The sequence below is a fragment of the Anser anser genome (genome assembly GCF_964211835.1).
Source record: "Anser anser genome assembly, chromosome: 3".
NCBI lineage: Eukaryota > Metazoa > Chordata > Aves > Anseriformes > Anatidae > Anser > Anser anser.
Window position 1 is genome coordinate 102,221,192 of NC_139722.1, and position 19,210 is coordinate 102,240,401.

General features: G+C 38.1%; 1 protein-coding gene across 1 annotated transcript in view; it reads left to right on the plus strand.

Annotated features, from left to right (window-relative positions):
* USH2A (usherin) overlaps nt 1-19,210 on the plus strand; it is a 416,419-nt gene that overhangs the window by 264,342 nt on the left and 132,867 nt on the right. Inside the window, exons 39-40 of the mRNA XM_083828188.1 lie at nt 13,797-13,947; nt 14,124-14,266. Coding sequence (XP_083684314.1) covers nt 13,797-13,947; nt 14,124-14,266 — 294 coding nt within the window. The remainder of the gene's footprint in view (nt 1-13,796; nt 13,948-14,123; nt 14,267-19,210) is intronic.

Consider the following 19,210-nt stretch of genomic DNA (forward strand, 5'->3'; position numbering starts at 1 on the left):
TTGCTTTCCATTCACTTTAAATTTTAAATATTTTGCTTCAGTGGATAACATATTTCTGTCAATTGAAATGCTGTTTTTAGCGGGGGACCAATCCATAAAAACAGATAGGGATTTTTGCCATAGTCTTGTGGAACAGGGGTGTCACCTTTCATAGAATCACAGAATCACACAGAATCATCTAGGTTGGAAGAGACCTCCAAGATCACCCAGTCCAACCTCTTACCTAATACTAACATGTCCTCCACTAAACCATATCACTAAGCTCAACATCTAAACGTCTCTTAAAGACCTCCAGGGATGGTGACTCAACCACCTCCCTGGGCAGCCTATTCCAATGCCTAACAACCCTTTCAGTAAAGAAGTTCTTCCTAATATCCAACCTAAACCTCCCCTGGCACAACTTTAGCCCATTCCCCCTCGTCCTGTCACCAGGCATATGGGAGAATAGACCAACCCCCACCTCACTACAGCCTCCTTTAAGGTAACTGTAGAGAGCGATAAGGTCGCCCCTGAGCCTCCTCTTCTCCAGGCTGAACAACCCCAGCTCCCTCAGCCGCTCCTCATAAGACTTGTTCTCCAGACCCCTCACCAGCCTCGTCGCCCTTCTCTGGACTCACCTGAGCACCTCGATGTCCTTCTTGTAGCGAGGGGCCCAAAACTGAACACAGTACTCGAGGTGCGGCCTCAAATATATTCTATTCATATTCTGTTGTAGCTTATCTCTGTTAGAGCACTGGCCACAAAAAAGAAGGAGATCTGGATTGTTTATCCTAAGTGACTGACATTCCCATCTCCCACTTTCCTGGGCAGCATACTGATCTCCGGGTTTATGAACAAGGAAGGCAGAATATGGCCCATCTCTCCTGCTGAAAGTCTGCTACTGAGAAAAAAAAAAAGAGATACCTTATTTATTGAGGGAGAAGACAGAGCAGGCACTATTATAACCCAGGGGTAAGGCCACTACTTTGGTTGGGGTTAAGCGGTGTGCATGTTGGCAGCAAAGGGGTTGAGGGAGCAGGTCGTGGCTTCTGGGCATTTGTGGATCTGGGTTCATTGGTGTTGATACTCAGCATGAACATGAGAATGTGATCCTGTTGCTTTTTTTTCCTAATACAGCATAATTCATTGATACTGCAGCTGCTGTACTAGACTGTAACGTGAAGTGACAGCCATAGCATTGTAGTTGGCAGTTTTGAGAAGTGATAAGAATTCTTGTTTACTCTGTAAATGTGATAGTTTGGATTTGTTCGACTTGGCCTCATATGTTACAAAAGAGAATAATATACAGTGTTTTGTTGCCATTTCCCTAATTATAATAGTTTTATTTCCAGAACTAAATTCCTGATTCTGCTCTTTGCTATTGTGCAGATTAGCCCCCTGAGAGTTTTGTGTGTTGATCAATGGCGGGATTTGGTTATATCAGGAAAAACACTCTATACTGTTAATGACGACAGATACAATTAAATTAATTCTCTGCTATTTCCTTTGATGTACACACATTTTCCCCATTAATATTGATAGGCTTTAGAAGCACAAGCACGTGTTGGGAGGGAAGCAAGATCCTCAATGTTGTATTTTGCTCTTTGTGGAGCTGACTATATCACTTTGTGTCTAAATGTAAGGAAAGCTGCTGACAGTTTTGATGTATTAAATTATAACTGAGAACTAATTCAAGGATCAAAGATGCTCTTTGGGAAAGCTCACTTTAGTGGTAGGAAAAATCATTACCTTTTTTCCCAGTCTCATATATTTGTACTGTATGTCTTGGAAATATCATTCCCTACAGTTTCTGAATCTTGATGTTTAATTTAACACGAAGGTCTTTGAGCAGCACAATGGGAGGGGGTCTTCTGCTAGTAAAACCTCGTAGAAGGAAATTGAAATGTACATGTTTTTTTCTCATTTATCAAAGAAGTGCAAAAATCTAAACTGACATTTTATATCAAATGAATTATGAACTGTGTACTTTGTACCTAAGGGAACAACAACTAAATTAGACTTTTGTTAAAAAGAGAGAGAGAGAAAAAATAGGCTTTTAATAAAATATACAATCATTTTTGGTATTTCATCTGAACCTGACATATGCTGTGCTTTGCAGAAGGAAACTAGAGTAGGCTGCTTCAAAGGCTATATGCTGTAGAGTGAATTGTGAAGCAGGTAGTGATAACACACACACAAATCAGAGTTTCCACTTAATAAGTATTGTTGGTTTGATATATTTGTTTTCAGCCATGTCCAACTCAGGTGAATGGGAAAAGATAATATGCTTTTTAATAGCTTGAAGACGGAAGCAAATAATAAATGTCTTTTTTATTATTCCATTTATGAGAATGTGGTTGCTACTGAAAAACACAAGGAACAAAATTTTAGAAGATGCTCGATAGAAGTGTGAGGGTAAATTTTCAAACAATTATGTCCTCAATATTTTAAGAGTATGACTTCCAATATCTTTAAGTGAGCAAAACTTCCTTCTGCCCAAAGAAAGGACTCTCCGTAAAGTTAGAGTTTGTAAAGTTTATGAGATTTTGTACATTCCCAATTTCTGAATTTCCTCCATGAATTTCAGTGGGAATATATTTATTTCAGTGCATTGACATAGAAGACACTTTGATATTGTTGTGATAAGCACCTACACCTTAGGGAAAATTGGAAATGAGAAGCTGAAATTCCATGGTTTCTTTGACAACATATTCCCTAGTGCACTCCTGTGGTGGTTTTTGATATATGAACAAAATATCTAAGAACTAGCTGCTTTTCTCGTATGTCATATACATATATTTCATAAAGATATATTTAAGAAGATTAAGAAAGTTAGAATACAGAAAAACTTCCAGAAACTCTGCAAGCTCCTTGCAGAAAACAAAGATGTATGAACAGTGATTGTGGGAATATTATACCATGAACATATAACAAAATCTGAAACATGATGAGACCAGCTGTGTTTGTAGCTTTGGTACTATTTTATATCAGTACTGTCAGGAGGCTAGAAACTAAGCCAAAGCTGTAACATGATGCATTTGTGATGGCACAACATTTGCCCAGTGACAGGACAAGAGGCAACGGGCACAGGAGGTTCTGGCTCAATATGAGGGGGGACTTGTTTACTGTGAGGGTGACAGAGCACTGGGACAGGTTGCCCAGAGAGTCTCCTTCTCTGGAGATATTCAAAACCCACCTGGATGGGCATTCCTGCGCAATGTTCTCTAGGTGATCCTGCTTGGCAGGAGGTTTGGACTCAATGATCTTCAGAGGTCCCTGCCAACCTCAGCCATTCTGTGATTCTGTGAACCTCAGCTGAGATATCCAAGTGTACTCACACCCAAGGAAGCAGTACCTTGGTCTTTAGATAACCCAAGCAAAGTCACAACTCCCAGTAATTATAAAATCATCTGATCCTTTGAAAAGTGACTCTGCTGTCAAGAATGGTCTACTTATTGCTATAAACAGTAGTGTTATAGCTGTTTTTAATGAAAAGTAAAATGATTGTTTTTCCTTGTTCATAACTAAGATTTAATTTTATTATTCAACAGTGCTTTTTCTAAATGTTCTTTCCATTTATAAATCATAGTACTATACAGTATTTGATTCAAAACAACATTCAAATAAACATGTAAATGCTACTGGAAATGTGGCAGTGTAAATGCCTGTTTTTCTGTTGCAGAAAGGGAAGTAGAAGAGGTGACAGGTAGAGGGGATGCAGTGTTTTGGGGGAGCCACAGCAGAGAGCTGATTCCCTCTGGGCATGCTGGAGAGTCAGACTTTCTGCTCACACTTTCTGTGGAAGAGATGGGGACAGTGACTGTAGGTGGAAAGAAACATTTCCTTCTTTCTCAACGCCTGTGTCTGATTTTCCTTATAATAGGACATTGACAGTCAGATTTGGGTTTGTGTTTTGTTTTGTTTGTGATTGCCATGTATCCCATAAAGAAGTTAATTATTAGTTGTGAACCAAATCCAGCTTTGTGTTGCCTAGATAGTAATCCAGGAACTTGGGGAAAACTCTTTTTCTTCTCTTTCTTCAAATGGGAAAGGATTTGAGGGTAAAACTGTCTGTTGTTACAGCTTCGGTTGAGTCACGTCCAAAAGGTAGTCCAGTGACCTGGATCTTACTGGTACACAGGACACTCAAGATATAATAAGACTGCATCACCCAGTGTGCATAGTGGCTCTCTGACACCAGCTAATCTGTCACCTTGTCAGCTTGGTTTTCTATTTATGGACACTAGTGAGCTTGGATTCCATCAGAAATGTCAGTATTTCATACCATCTTCTATATATTGCAGAGAAATTTATGGATTAAAAATAAATATAGGTAATATTATTGAGGATCCAAATTATTTGAAAAATTGTGTTGTTCTCCAGTCTGTAAATTTAAGGATATATCTACTGATTCTTTGTTAAAATGCACATCAATGGCATGGTAGAGAATTCTGTGAGTGGTGGTCCACTGGCACATTCATACTGTGGGTGTACGCACACTGCCCGCATTTGAACCAGGAGACTTACTTAACTAGAACATTTGTAACTTTTCCGTTATCTAATTTTTATTATTTATTTTTTTTTAGCATTCATTTAGGTTGCTATATTTTCTTAGTTTCTCTTGCCAAATTGAGTGGAGATATAGCAACAATCATTTGCAGAAACCACTTCCACTTGCTTGTGTGGAGTGCTGCTTTCTGATTTTGAATATCCTATGTCATCCCTTTTCTTACAGTCATAGAATAAAAGATACAGCATATCAGAATTCATTTTCAGCAGGCCTCAACTGGGCACTTCAGAAAAGGTGTTTACCTTTTCTTGTTTCTTTGTTCCTTCTTCATCTTCTGTGATGTTAGAGCCCATCGTTAAGTTATTAGGCCAAAGAAGAATTCATGAGGAAATCATCTTGTTCATCTTTTGTCTTCAAAACTGTATGTATTGTTTGAGGTAAGATGTTTGTTTTATCTGATGGAAGTGCCGGGTCCTGCACCTGGGACGGGGCAACCCTGGCTATACGTACAGACTGGGCGATGAGACGCTGGAGAGCAGCCCCGCAGAGAGGGATCTGGGGGTTGTGGTTGACAGCAAGTTGAACATGAGCCAGCAGTGTGCCCTGGCAGCCAGGAGGGCCAACCGTATCCTGGGGTGCATCAAGCACAGCATCGCTAGTCGGTCGAGGGAAGTGATTGTCCCGCTCTACTCTGCGCTGGTGCAGCCTCACCTCGAGTACTGTGTGCAGTTCTGGGCACCACAGTACAAAAAGGACATTAAACTGTCGGAGAGTGTCCAGAGGAGGGCGACGAAGATGGTGAAGGGCCTAGAGGGGAAGACATATGAGGAGTGGCTGAGGTCACTGGGCCTGTTCAGCCTGGAGAAGAGGAGACTGAGGGGAGACCTCATCGCAGTCTACAACTTCCTCACGAGAGGGAGTGGAGAGGCAGGTGACCTATTCTCTGTTATCACCAGTGACAGGACCCATGGGAACGGTGTTAAGCTGAGGCAGGGGAAGTTTAGGCTGGACATCAGGAAGAGGTTCTTCACCGAGAGGGTGGTCGCACACTGGAACAGGCTCCCCAGGGAAGTAGTCACTGCACCAAGCCTGTCGGAGCTTAAGAAGCGATTGGACTGTGCACTAAGTCGCATGGTCTAAACTTTTGGGCAGACCTGTGTGGTGCCAGGAGTTGGACTTGATGATCCTTATGGGTCCCTTCCAACTCGGGATATTCTATGATTCTATGAATTTCCAGTTTGAAATCCTTCTTGCAGCAGTTTGATCTCTTTACTGTATGTCCTTTTTAACCAGGATTCAGAGATTCTCTTTGTCTTTACTTTTTATTTTTGGTGAAGTTGAATATTACTATATGTCTATCACCTTGCTCTCTTCTATTCTTTAAGCTGCAAAGGTTTAGACTTCCTTCCCTGGCCTTTTCTCAAGCAACAGTGACTTCATTTGCTTTATTTTGTTTCTTTGGGGACTTGCATGTTTTCAGAGCTAATGAACTTACAAAAGAAAATTGTTCTAGACTCTACCAGCTCCTTTATCGGCATCCTAAGTTACTCTCCTTGCAACCAGCCATACTGGCAACATAGGACTAAGAGTAGTCTCTCATCTGTTGTCTCAGAGCTCATCTCACACTCTTTACCATCACAGAAGATGATTATTCTGCCTTCCTACCATCTGATCAATGGTTTTAAAGCCTTTCAGGACTTCCTCAAGTGGACTATTTGTTTCCTTTGTGTTTCATTGATATAAGTAGCTAACTTGCCTACTTACCTGTACTTTTCACCACATGTCAACAGGGGGAGTAGCCATGCTCAAAATAATATTGTTGCTACTGTTAGCTAGCCTTCACCATGTACTGGATAGATCTTTCTCTGACAGTTCAGCTGCTGAAATCTTGGAAATACCATGTTTGTTCCAGGAATGTGAATTTTTGTGTCTCAGTATAAGCTCATCCTCTTGCTGCTGTGTCAAATTAGAGGGCTAATCAACAGTACTATCTATTGGGAATAATTATATTCCTCTGCCATCTTTCAGTTCAGTATGAAAAATTATTAAGTCATAAACAATCATGAACATTGAAGGGCGGGTTTCCTGATTATTGAATCACAGAATATCCAAGTTGGAAGAGACCCACAAGGATCATCAAGTCCAACTCCTGGGTCCCCAAAAACCACCACAAAAAAAAAAAAAAATCAGACCATGTGTCTGAGAGCACAGTCTAAACACTTCTTGAATTCCAGCAGGCTCGGTGCTGTGACCACTGCCCTGGGGAGCCTGTCCCAGTGCCCGACCACCTTCTCAGTGAAGAACCTTTCCCTAACACCCAGCCTGACCCTCCCCTGTCCCAGCTCCATGCCATGCCCTCGGGTCCTGTCGCTGTCCCCAGAGAGCAGAGCTCAGCGCCTGCCCCTCCGTTCCCCTCGTGAGGCAGCTGCAGGCCGCCATGAGGCCTCCCCTCAGCCTGCTCTGCTCTGGGCTGAACAAACCAACAGACCTCAGCCTCTCCTTATACGTCTTCCCCTCTAGGTCCTTCACCATCTTTATTGCCCTTCTCTGGATACTCTCTTTATATTATATATATATATATATATGTTTTATTATTCTTATACTGTGGTGCCCAAAATTGCATGCAGTACTCAAGGTGAGGCCTCACCAGCACAGATTAGAGCGAGACAATCCCTTCCCTTGACTGGCTAGCAACGACGTTCTTGATGCACGTTCCTTCCATCTGACGAGTACCTTCCATCTGATTCATGTGCTAGGTTTTCATCTCTGATTCTTGAAATGCACTTCAAATGGCCGTTGATGGAAAGGGTGAAGTCCTCCTGAGTAATTAACTGCGGTTATTGCTCTGGTTGTGACATCATCTTAGTTACAGAAATTGTAGCTACCTGAGAACTGGTTCATTTCAAATATGAAGGAAAATGCTTGTAAGTCAGCAGCCTGCAGTTTTTTGCAATTATACCATCAACATTAAGAAGGAAACTTCAGTTTAGCTAAGCATCTCATTGCCAGTACTCTGTGAGACTACCACCAGAGGTGAGAAGTGCCAGTGTTTCCAGCAATGTGAAAGCTAGTTTACTTGCCTAGCTCTCTGCCAGCAGGTATCAGTTGTAAGGGAACCTGCAAGACTTTGAAGATGATGCAAAATTCTCTCCAAAAAGAAGAAGAACAATATTCATTTCTAAAGCTGCTTCATGTAGGAAGCTGAAGATATTACTTGAAGATGGACAGAATCCTGTTCCCTCCCCTCTTGCCACATCTGTTCCCTCAAGTAAGGAAAAGTGGCAGATCTGATAGTTTCTCAAAGCTAACTCACAGAGGTATTTCACTTTGCAGGTAGCTTGAGTCACAAATGACCTATAATAGTTGTTTAATTATGATTTCTGCCCGATTTTGCAACATCAATTCTTATGTTTTTTCCTCATGGTCTTTTTTTTTTTTTTTTAATTAATTTTGTGATATGACAGTTATTGGCTAGGCATCCTTTTAAATAATCTGATGAATAATTAGCTTTACTGGGCAGTTATAAATTCTATCCAGTGTCTTTATTACAGGTATTATAACCATTAATCATTCAGCTAATTGCTTACTGGCATTCTTCTGTAGTTTTTAGAGTTTAGCAAAGTTCATGCTGAGTAGTGTGGATAAACTTTGCAGAGCATGAGAGAAGAAAGGCAGGTTACCTCTTAAATAAAGGTAAAGGAGACAAGTCTGTAAAACATTTTTATAATGTTGATTTCAGTAAAATATAGCACTTAGGAAAGGCATCTCTTACACAAATTTTTACTTGAGACCCATATGTTGATTAGAAATATTGAGGCTGTACATGGGGGAAAACTCATGAAAAGGAGGGTGAGGTCTGATTTTGTTTTTCTTTACAGCAGTATTAATCAGGAATAAGTAAGCTCGTTCTGGGATTTCATAAGAGCATTGTCTTAAAGTTCACTTCTGCAGGCCGTGGAGTAAAGTGTGAGTTGATTTTTCAAGCCTTACTGAAATTGTACTTTGCAGCTTAGAACACCAAATACTGCAAATGGAGGAAAATTTGCAGTTAAAGCTTGCATACTCGGTCCAGTTAAAGATAAATTTTAGATTTTCAAACTGATTATTTACAATTTTCCGAATGTTATTATGCCTAACTAGTGTAAGTAACGTTAATGCTAAAAACAAACAGCTATACAAAGTGACCCCTTCTCAGATGAAATTACTATTAAAGCAGATCTATAACACAGGATAGATCATGAAGAGAGAACAAGATGTTTTTGTACTCTGTTTATGTCATGCTTCTGAAAGGAAAATTTCAAGAACATTAGGTATGAACAGGTTTGTATTTACTGGGAAGTTTAAGGAGACATTAAGCTAGAGCTTTATGTCTCTTTAGTTGTTTTTTCCCAGAGTGCTTACCATACTTTTTGAGCCCCAGACTGGGGCAAGCAAGAAGGCCACTATGGACCTTCCACATTGTATATTCCAAAATGTATTGATTTATGTTGAATAGGACATGTAACAGAAAGTTAAACTAGAGCTATGTTGTCCCTGGTAGATATATTATGAGATGGAACAATATCTGTAACTGAAAACATAAATCAGTGAAATTATAAAATTAAAAATAAAATTCAAGAATACTGTATACATTCATTAGTCACTGAGTAGGTGGAAAACAATTTGGTGAAATATAAGCATTAAATGAAAAATCAAAATTACTCAGTGTATTCAATATATACTGAGTAGGAAAAATGACTGGAAAAAAGAGGGTTAAAAAACAAACCAGAGTAAACTTCAATGAACCTGTGAAGATAAGAAACAGAAAAAAAGCAATCTTGCCAACAGATAAAGGTTTATAACTAGCATGTCCTTCTATTGATGACATATGGCCCAGCATCATGGCCTGCCTTTTGGTTAAATGAAAAAAAAAAACAAAACAAAACAACAAACAAACAAAAAACACTCACGGCCATGTTGAGAATTATGGAGAATGCAATGACTAGAATTATTTGGACTGCACAAACAACTAGATAACAGGCATACCTGGGAAAATCAGGAGAAACAAATGTCAATGTGCAGAACATATTGCCATAAAAAGTGCTGTAATGAGATGATCTCAGTATGGGCACCTAAAATAGAAAATGAATCAGGAGTATCTAAACAACCAATGCAATGAGATAAAGAAATGGTGTTTGTGAATTGAACCTGGAAAAGAGGGAGAGTAGCCATGACTGAGCAAGACATTCATCTAAAGGCAGTCTGACTGAAACTGTTCCTTGCTGTTATGGTACAAACTGCAGAGAGTTTATTTTCATTCCTTTGTAGTTAAATACCTTCTGTTATCATTTGCATACACATGTGTATGAAAAATATTTAGATAAGATGCATCAGCTCTCCTAAATATTTCTTACTTGCAGATGTAGGGAATTGTAGAGTTACATTTGCATACTCCCAAAATCTTCTAGCTGCTTATCTGAAGATATTGTGGATACAGAATGGCCAATATATGTCTGATCATTGTTAAACGTGGTGTCACTTTACCAAAGTTGCAGTGAGATGACACCACACTGGTGGATATCAAAACAAGCTCTTCTGACTTTTCTTCATCATATTAAAAATTAATAGTGAAGACATTTTTTAGAAGTAGATAGCTTATTGTCCTAATAGTTCACTTTTAATAATCCTTCCTAAACTCTTCTGCTTTTAGATAATTTAAGTTACAGGTATATTTTTATGGTAAGTATAATGAATATTTCTCAGAAAAGTAGGCTGTTAACATGAAGTAAACATTTAAGTGCAATCATTTAATATAATGCTTGCTGCCCTAACATAAATACTTACAAAGCTGACTACTACTGCATATGCTACTTAAGATGAAGAAATTGAAGCAAGAAGTTAAAACACTTTTCAAAGATTGTTTAGCATACTAGCTGCAGAGCAGCGATCAGGTCTTTCCTGACTCATCTGCATGTAACTGAATGACTAGAATACAGTATCTTATTGTCAGAATTAAACAGTCCAGTTTTTATTATTTTGTGGGGTTGTTAATTAATTAATATTTGATTAAAACTGACATCTGATTAAATATCTTACTCTGCTTTTTTAATCTCTTCATAGACAAAGTGTGACTTTCTACCCTGCTAAATGAGGATTTACTGGGCTAGATGTTGATTCAGTAGGTTGCAAGTGGAGTGGTTGCCCCCTGAGGGTCATATTAAAGCTTGAGGGGAGCTTTTTGAGCAACATTGCATCTTAAAGACGATATATCAAGCTGATAGATACATGGCTCTTCTGTTGAGAAATTTTCAGTAGAATTATTGCTGGTTGCCAGTTATTACTTGGGTAGTAAGGAGTCTCTTGGGAATATGGATCGGATAAAAAGGGTTAAGCTGAGGGAAATGTTACAATGAAGACCTTGGTGAGGAGGAGTGTTTGCAATAGTCAAAGGATGTTTTGTGTGCAATTTAGAATTACCTTTTTTTTTTTTTTTTTGGAGAAGTGCTCTGTAGTTTTAATGATCAAAATGTGATTAGTTTTACAGAGCACCTTCTTCATTATGACTCAGCAGAGACTCCAGAACTTCTTTGCTGTACAGTCCTGTCCCATTCCTTTTGGAAGAGCAGGTTAAGGACATTCTCTGCAACCTACAGGAAATCTTTTCAATGAAATAAATTTGCAAAATATTCAAATGTGTTTGTTTGAAAGTAGTGAGGTAGGCCTGTTTTACAGGTCAGTTGACTTTCACAGAAGAGCTTTGTCTAAATTTTCCACACTTTCCTATGTTGGGCTTTTGTTGGTAGAAGAGATTTGAACATTTAGCTGAGATTACCTACACAATTAAAATAACATCTGCACTGTGAATTGTTATTGACATTTAGGCAGCTACATCTTTGTTTTTTGATGAACATTCCTGTATCACTATAATAACCACCACTATACATACATAAAGATTAATCAGAGCTTTTACTTTGTGGATCTCAGGGAGCTTTACAAAAAAGGATAAGTATTATTATCTCCATTTAACAGATTGAGAAATGAAAGACAAAGGTGATGTGTTCTTACAGAGCTGGAAATAAATTTAACGCTTTGCCTCCTCAGTGAGTTGCTTGTACTGGCTTCTCAATAACAATGTGAACTTTGGCTTACTGGCCAAATCACAACTCAGCTAATTAGATTAATTGTTAGAGGTAGCTTTTCTCCTGTGTAGAACTTCTCTGTGCACTTAAACAATAGGTGCATATTAAGCTACAGACAGTTCAGTTTTAAATGAGGTAGTACCCTGCTTTGAAGGGATATTGAGTCTTTCTTTTAGTGTCAGCTTGTGAAAACACTTTAAAATCCTTTAACAAAAGTTATTATATTGATTGTGCCGTCCTTCTTGTTGCTGAGCTTGCCTGCTAACAACTTTAGTAAGCACTTTATAAGGAAATGCCAAAATAATTCATGATTATCTGTGAGCACTGTACTTAATCCTGTATTGCGCAACTCAACTCTAACATTAGTTATGTTGCTGCTAAACAGAGCAGTGTTAACTGAGGTAAATATATGTTCTCCATTTTACTCAGAGTGTAATTTAATTCACATACAGAGGCATTTGGTGTGCAGATGTTTGGTTTTGATGGCTCAGCTGGAGGGATGTCAGTGGTTGTTCATGTTAAATCAGCCATTTTTTTTTCCGTCAGAGTTGAGGTGCTCTCAGGCTCTTGATTGGCCTTGAATGTATTTGCAAGGGATTTGCAGGCCATGAATTACTTTAGCTTCAGACATCTCCTGGATTTAGAAACAGTAAAGTTTCAAGTTTATTTGGAATTCAGCAGAGTCTCATTGCCTAGGTCTAGATAATGACAACAAGAGGGAGTATCCAAATGTGGCCAGGCTGGCTAAAGCCCCAAAATTTTATTTCACCTTTTTCATGGTAACAGAGAAAAAAGGGAACTTTTTATCTTATGTGAACTGGAGGACCATGAACTTAAGGGAAAGGAAATGAGTCTGCAGATTGCAGCAAGCCATGTCTTGTACCTTTCCGTACAATTTGGAGTTCCCCAGTCATAAGTATGCAAAGTCAAAGTCAACCTTCTAGACGCTAGTTCGCATATCACATATTTCACACACATAGTATGCCTATGTCAGTATAAATTTAAAAATGTGGTATATGACTGGTGACTTTTTTCAGAGTTGATGCTATCCTTTCATTTGTTCTAGGGAGAGAAGGATTCGGACAGTGTTTCCAGTGTTTCACAGTCTGTTGCTTCCCTCTTAGTAACCACTCATATTCGGGTGGTAAATGAAGATCATAAAACTTACTGTAAAATACTGTTCATTCATCTTACAACTTTCGCCTTGAGGCTTACAACTACACCTTAAATTACAGATCTGTGAGACTGTTTTTATAACAGAGAGAAACAAGAAATAACGGCAACCAGAATTTCTGTTGGAATGACCAAGGAAAAACGCAAATGGTAACTACTGGACTATGAAACGCAAAACTATTACACAAGTTTAAATGACAAAGGCAGTGACTTTCCAGTGTTTTAACTCATTGGAAAAGAGCTACAGAGCTACAGACATGCACTGTATATAAAAGTTCCAGATGTGTTTATGTACAGAAAGTTTCTCTAACAGATTGTTTTCTTTTTAAAGAAAAACATGCAAAGCCATAAACTCCCAGGTGCAAGTTGGCATAGTTCTTTTTACTGCATACAGGGAAATTTGCAGCAGTTAAAGGTCATTCATAGCATTACTAATGACAGATTTTGATCTGCAGTTCATATAAACTGCAAGATATAAATCTGCAACTTCAGATAAACTGATTTCCTTAACAAAATTGTAGACTGAGACTTCAGTGAATCTATTTTGATTTCTACCTGAAGACTTTTTTTTTCATTAAAATTTCTTCCGTTTTCTTTCTGAATTATTATAAATTTATAAGAGTAAGAAGGTACCTGAATGATAAAAGATCTGATCATTGTTAGTCTTGCTGAGTAACATTTCTGTGAGCATATCTTTAACTTCTAGGGGTGGCAGAACTGGGCACAAGGAGAAGCAGATAATATATGAACAGGTGGTAAAGAATATGTTGCTTATGAATTCCTTTTGGTGGTTAGAGGTTTGCTTTTAGCAAAATGATATTCATGTAACTGCTTTGGAAAGAAGAATATAAAGAAGTATCATAGTTCAGTAGTGAAAATGTTAAACTAAATGGACCGTGTTAACATTGCTGTTGATCCTGAGGAACAGTTTTTCCAGTATACGGAGCGTTTTGTTTCCACCCAGCATATGTTGTCCATGGTTTTCTCTGCTCTAATTCATCCATGTTTTTCGACAGCTCCAGATGGTGTTATGCCTCCAAGGCTTTCATCTGCCACTCCGACCAGTCTTCAGGTTGTCTGGTCTACACCAGTTCGCAACAATGCCCCAGGCGCACCCAGCTACCGACTCCAGATGCGGCGGATGCATTCTGCTGGTGACATTCTAGAGTACGCAGACCACTGCAAGGCCACCGTGAGCTGCTGAGGAAGAAAAGTCCTATTATCTCAAATATGGCTCACCTTTAGGGTGGCTGGGTTATTTTTTTACAAGACTTGTAATGTTTTAGTCTTGCTTTCGATGGTGGGATGTTTAAAACTGTAAATCACGCTGCTTTTCTTCGCAGGTTGCTTTCCAGCCCAACTGCTTCCTTACAACACAGTGTCAGAGATCTTCAGCCGTACACTGAGTATCAGATGAGAGTGGTTGCCTCCAATGGTTATGGCAATGCTTATAGCGACTGGACTTCAATGACTACGGCAGAGGACAGTAAGCAGTCCACTCTTATTTAACTCCATTTAGCAAAAAGTAGAAACAATAGTTCAGCTGCTGTTGTGCATAACTTATTTGGTTATCTTGCTTTCCCAGTTAAATAGAAATAATGTATTTCCTTCCTGAATAATAGTTTGTAGTAGTAACTCCTAAGGGATCAAGTATCTGTTATCTTAGCTTTTCATAAGCGTGAACATTTAAATACATAGTTGGGGAAGTAGTGTATATATATATATTTTTAAATAACATCCCTTCATGCATATGTGTTCATGTATGGCTAGTTTAAGATACACCTAAGTATAGCCTTTTAAGTGGCATTCCTTTACATTCAGGGACTTGATTCTGATTTCAGTGATATCAGAGAAAATAAGTTGAAGTTATTAGTATATGACTGTTGTCGTATCTCTGGTTAAAGAATACTTAAACTATACCACAGCTGAACAGAACTTTTCCGCTGATCTTTGTTAATTCAAAGTGGTGATCTACTAGTCTGAAATTGAGTTTATCATTACCAGTACCATCCATCCCTTGCCTCATTAATAGTTCTATGTTTTACACTCTCACTCCACATAATTTGTTCAATAGTCCCTTGATTTAACAAAGAGGTGTTAGTGTATAGGTGTCAGCGTATTAGTATACTCACTTCAGTTGTTAGGGTAGGATTTTGCATGATAGAATACGTGAGCGAAAATAGATGACAAAACTTGAGCTTACCGTTACTACATATAAAAAATACATAATTTTCAACTTTTTTTTTAAGAAACTGAACTACTAGTTTTCTCATACACTGCAGCAGAATATCTAATAGCCTACTTTTTTTTTTTTGTAAGAGCAGTTGTTTCAGAAAAAAAAATCTTTGCTTTTTAAAAATCTGTTACTGTTGACCCCATTGTAGCAGGTTTTAGAGAAATTAAGTATTTTCTAAAGAGATTTTTTCCTGTTATGTCTTGTTGGATAAGGAAGCAAGACATTCTGAGCACGGAAAGGGTTGCCATGGGGTTGATGATACAAAACTAAAATCCTGACTGACTGGCTTCATTACTATCTTACTTTCACTGCCTTCACACCAAAGTGCCTTGGGTTGTTACTGTTTTACACTGATATGTGACATCTGTATTTGGGACTGTAAATTTAACCTGATGCTCATAAGCAGTTGTTGCAGCAAATATGCAATGCTTGTGACACAACTTGGTTTTAGTCCTTCCTCTAAATGGATAGCTGTCTATTTTGAGAAAACACCCTGAAAGAAAACAGTGGAAAACAATTTTCTTTGAAGCTGAACAAATGACTCACAACATAAATTTATTTGATAAACCCATTTAAGCTCAAAACATGTAAATATTTCTATAACCATATTACCTTTAAGTAATTACCTAATAAAAGTAAGTTGCGAACTTTGTCTTTACATACTGAAGGTGTGTTACCTACATTTGAAAATCTTTGTTGAGATTCGGTTCCTGTATTGTACTTGTCTATTACCAAAAGTGAGTATAATATTAAACTTGTCTGCATTCATGGTCTGAATGAAAACAGTCTTCTATGACTATTACATTCATATTGTATTGATTATTTAACTCTGGTCAGATAGTTCACATGGTGTTGTTTCTTTCTTAGGTAGGAGGAGCACAGAAAGGCATCACTTTAAAAGGCATCACTTGTTAGTATATGTAAAAATTATTTTGTTTTTTTGCAAAGCAGTAGGTGTAGAATTTTAAAATTTTCTTTTTTGAGAGTTAGGTATAGGACAGAAGGCCTACACAAAGCATGCATTCCTATACAGTCATCGAATCACAGAATCATAGAATAACCCGAGTTGGAAGGGACCCACAAGGATCACTGAGTCCAACTCCTGGTTCCACACAGGTCTACCCAAAAATTCAGACCATATGACTAAGAGCATAGTCCAAACGCGTCTTAAACTCTGACAGGCATTGTGCCATGACTATGTCCCTGGGGAGCCAGTTCCAGTAGGCAAACACCCTCTCAGTGAAGAACCTTTTCCTGATATCCAGCCTGAATGTTCCCTGTTGCAACTTGACTCCATTCCCTATCACTGGTCACTAAAGAGAATAGATTGGCACCTGCCCCTCCACTCCCCATTGTGAGAAAACAGTCCTTCTGGAACATATATGTAGAAGTTAGCTGCTGTATAGAACTTGGATAGCATTTGTGCACTAGCATGCAAAACCCAACTGTAAAAATGCCTGAAGTTAGTATGAAAGGCAGATGTTTCAAAAGGAATTTAAGAAGAAGAAAAATATTTATATACTGCCTCTACCAGTGTTTATGAAATTCAAATATTTTAAGATTACCAATCTACTTTGCTCTTCAGCTATGATGCTGTATCTTGTTCTCTAGCTTAAAACAAACAAAAAAATCACAAACAAACAAATGAAAACCACCACGTTCTGTGGTTCCGTTACAAACTCTGTGTCTCCAAGGGGAAAATGATTTTTCTTAAAATGTACTGTTCCCTTTGTATTAATACTGCTAAAGAATACATGCTGATATGTCTCTAATATCCAACAAACCTTGTAATTTACTTTCATTGTTGACAAAAAAACTTCCATTGTTGACAAAGGTCTCTGGTTTTGGTATCATTGTGGAGGGCTGCCATCTGTGAAAGGATGTTCAACTCAGCTGCTTAAGACTGAATGATTGTCATTGGGTATAAGCAGTATTTCTGTCAAGGCTTCAATATGTTTCTTATAAAACTGCCTGTACTGACAGCTTGTTGCAGAACTACACTTAATTCCTGGCCTAGCTAACCAGAGGCCTTTGACTTTGACTTTTTAAAGTACAATTTGACAGTAGAAATTTCCGTATCTCTTACTCTGGTGAAATATATGTGTATATCCACATTCTTATCAAATTTTACATAGTGAATGTATATCTTTTTTGTTTCACCAAAGCATAAAATATCTGTAGGAATAAAATGTATGCATGTATGTGTGTTTATGTGCACATGAACCTGATAGCAGTAATGTAAATCATCATATCCAGTTTTAAAGACAGTAGAGTTATATTAATACAAGCTGATGATTTCACAATATGTAGTAAATTGCATATCATATTTTATTTATGAAAAATATTTAGTAAACTATCAGGATGTTAGGAATGATTAAAGAAAAATTAGCAAAAGCTGACATAAAAATCTGTTGTATCTGGTAATAAATTGTCTTATTGTAATGTTTAGTAGGTTTGGGGTGTTTTTGATTAAAGGAAAAATGCTGTAAATAATTTTCAAATATTCCCATTTACATGAGTGTGGAACTAGTAACTGATTCCATGAAATTTTTAAAGTCTAACCTGCCAGTACCAGATGAGAATAATGTACATATCCTATGAATATTTTATAACCTGCTAAACATGTGTTGATAAAAGATGTTTGTTCCAGTGATCTTGGTCAGTATAGCATCAGAATATTTACTGCCAGACAAATAGAAACAGTTGTTGAAGTTTCTGGATTAGATCTTGCTTTCAGTAACTTGAGTGTAAGTTTAAGATAACTCCTCTGAAATCAATATAATCACCACTGAACTGAGAGGTCAGTAAGTACTGTTGAGCTGAGAGCAGAATTTTATGCATTGCATTCAGAAATAAAATGAAGTTTTCTAGATATAAAAAGCAGATGTCAATTAGGTTTTACCTTTCATCATGGTAAGTCTTTAAACCATCTGGGAAGGAAGCTGCAAAACAATTGGTTATAGTTATTTAAACCTTGTCCTATGGCTGCTGCAGCATTCTTACAGTATAGCTTTATGGTTGGCAAAATTGTACTGGCTGATAGCAATCTGCCAGAAGTAATATTTCATCACAGGGATAGTTCCCAAATGAGAAAGGTGCTTTTCATAGCATTTAGGAAGATGCATCTTGATTTGTACAAATTTGAAGCTACCAAAAAGTACTACTTAGAGAAAAGCTGCCTGTTCTTTTATGTGGAATGTCCTAGAAACTGCCTGCAGTCCAGTGAGATATGTACAGGAGGACATCTCAGTCATCAGCATGTTCTCTTTCAGATGGCTGTGTCTTGGATTAGCATATTTTTCCAGTATGGAGAGTTCTCACTGAAGCTGTTTTGTAAGTGCCTTTATCAGGCAGTCCATATTTTTTTCTTAGATAGAAACTGCAAATCCATCTCCTTTCTGTGTTAAGGAAGTTATAGTCCAGTCCAATGTTTGTTCACAGTACAAACGCATAGTACAAAGTGATGGCTTGAGATCTTTACATATGGAAGCTGCTAGAGGAACATGAAACAATTTAAAAAGGGTGATTCTGCAATTTATTATTCACTCATCAGTATGTATTTGCTGATGAAGCAGGGGAGTGTTATTTTTGTCATATAGTGTGCTGCTGTGTGTTCCTCCGGCATGCTTACTCCAAAGCTTTGGTTCCAGGGCAAGGAGGCCCATTGTCTTAAAGTTTCTTTAAGTAGACAGAAGAAAGAGGCAGGTGCCTCCAGAGGGCAACTCAGGACAAGAGGGTTAGATGCTGCAGTTCTCCTCAGCTTTTGGAAGCGCTTGCTTTCTCTGCTGCTTATACTGGGTGTCTGAAAAGACTAGTCTCCCAGTTTAAAATTAGGTCTAAATTCAGACTAGTCTCTCAGTCTAAAGTTAGTGTAAATTAGGTCTGTATAATTTAGGCATATAACCTAATACATAGTTGGTTGATGTAAATGTGCCCACCTGTGTTCAAGAAAGATAAATGGCAATGGAGGCAAGAGAAGACAAAACCTGGCAAGATGATACAGGGAACGGAAAATCATGTGCAATACATGACAGGGTGAACAGCAAAAGAGGAGTACAATTAAGCTGAAGTAATATAGTGGCAAATATGATATGACAAAAAGTACAATCTGCTCATGCATGCCTATAGGTTAAGAATTAGAAGTATTAACTGCCTGACTGAGGTACTAGAACCAACATGCAGTTGGAATAGAAG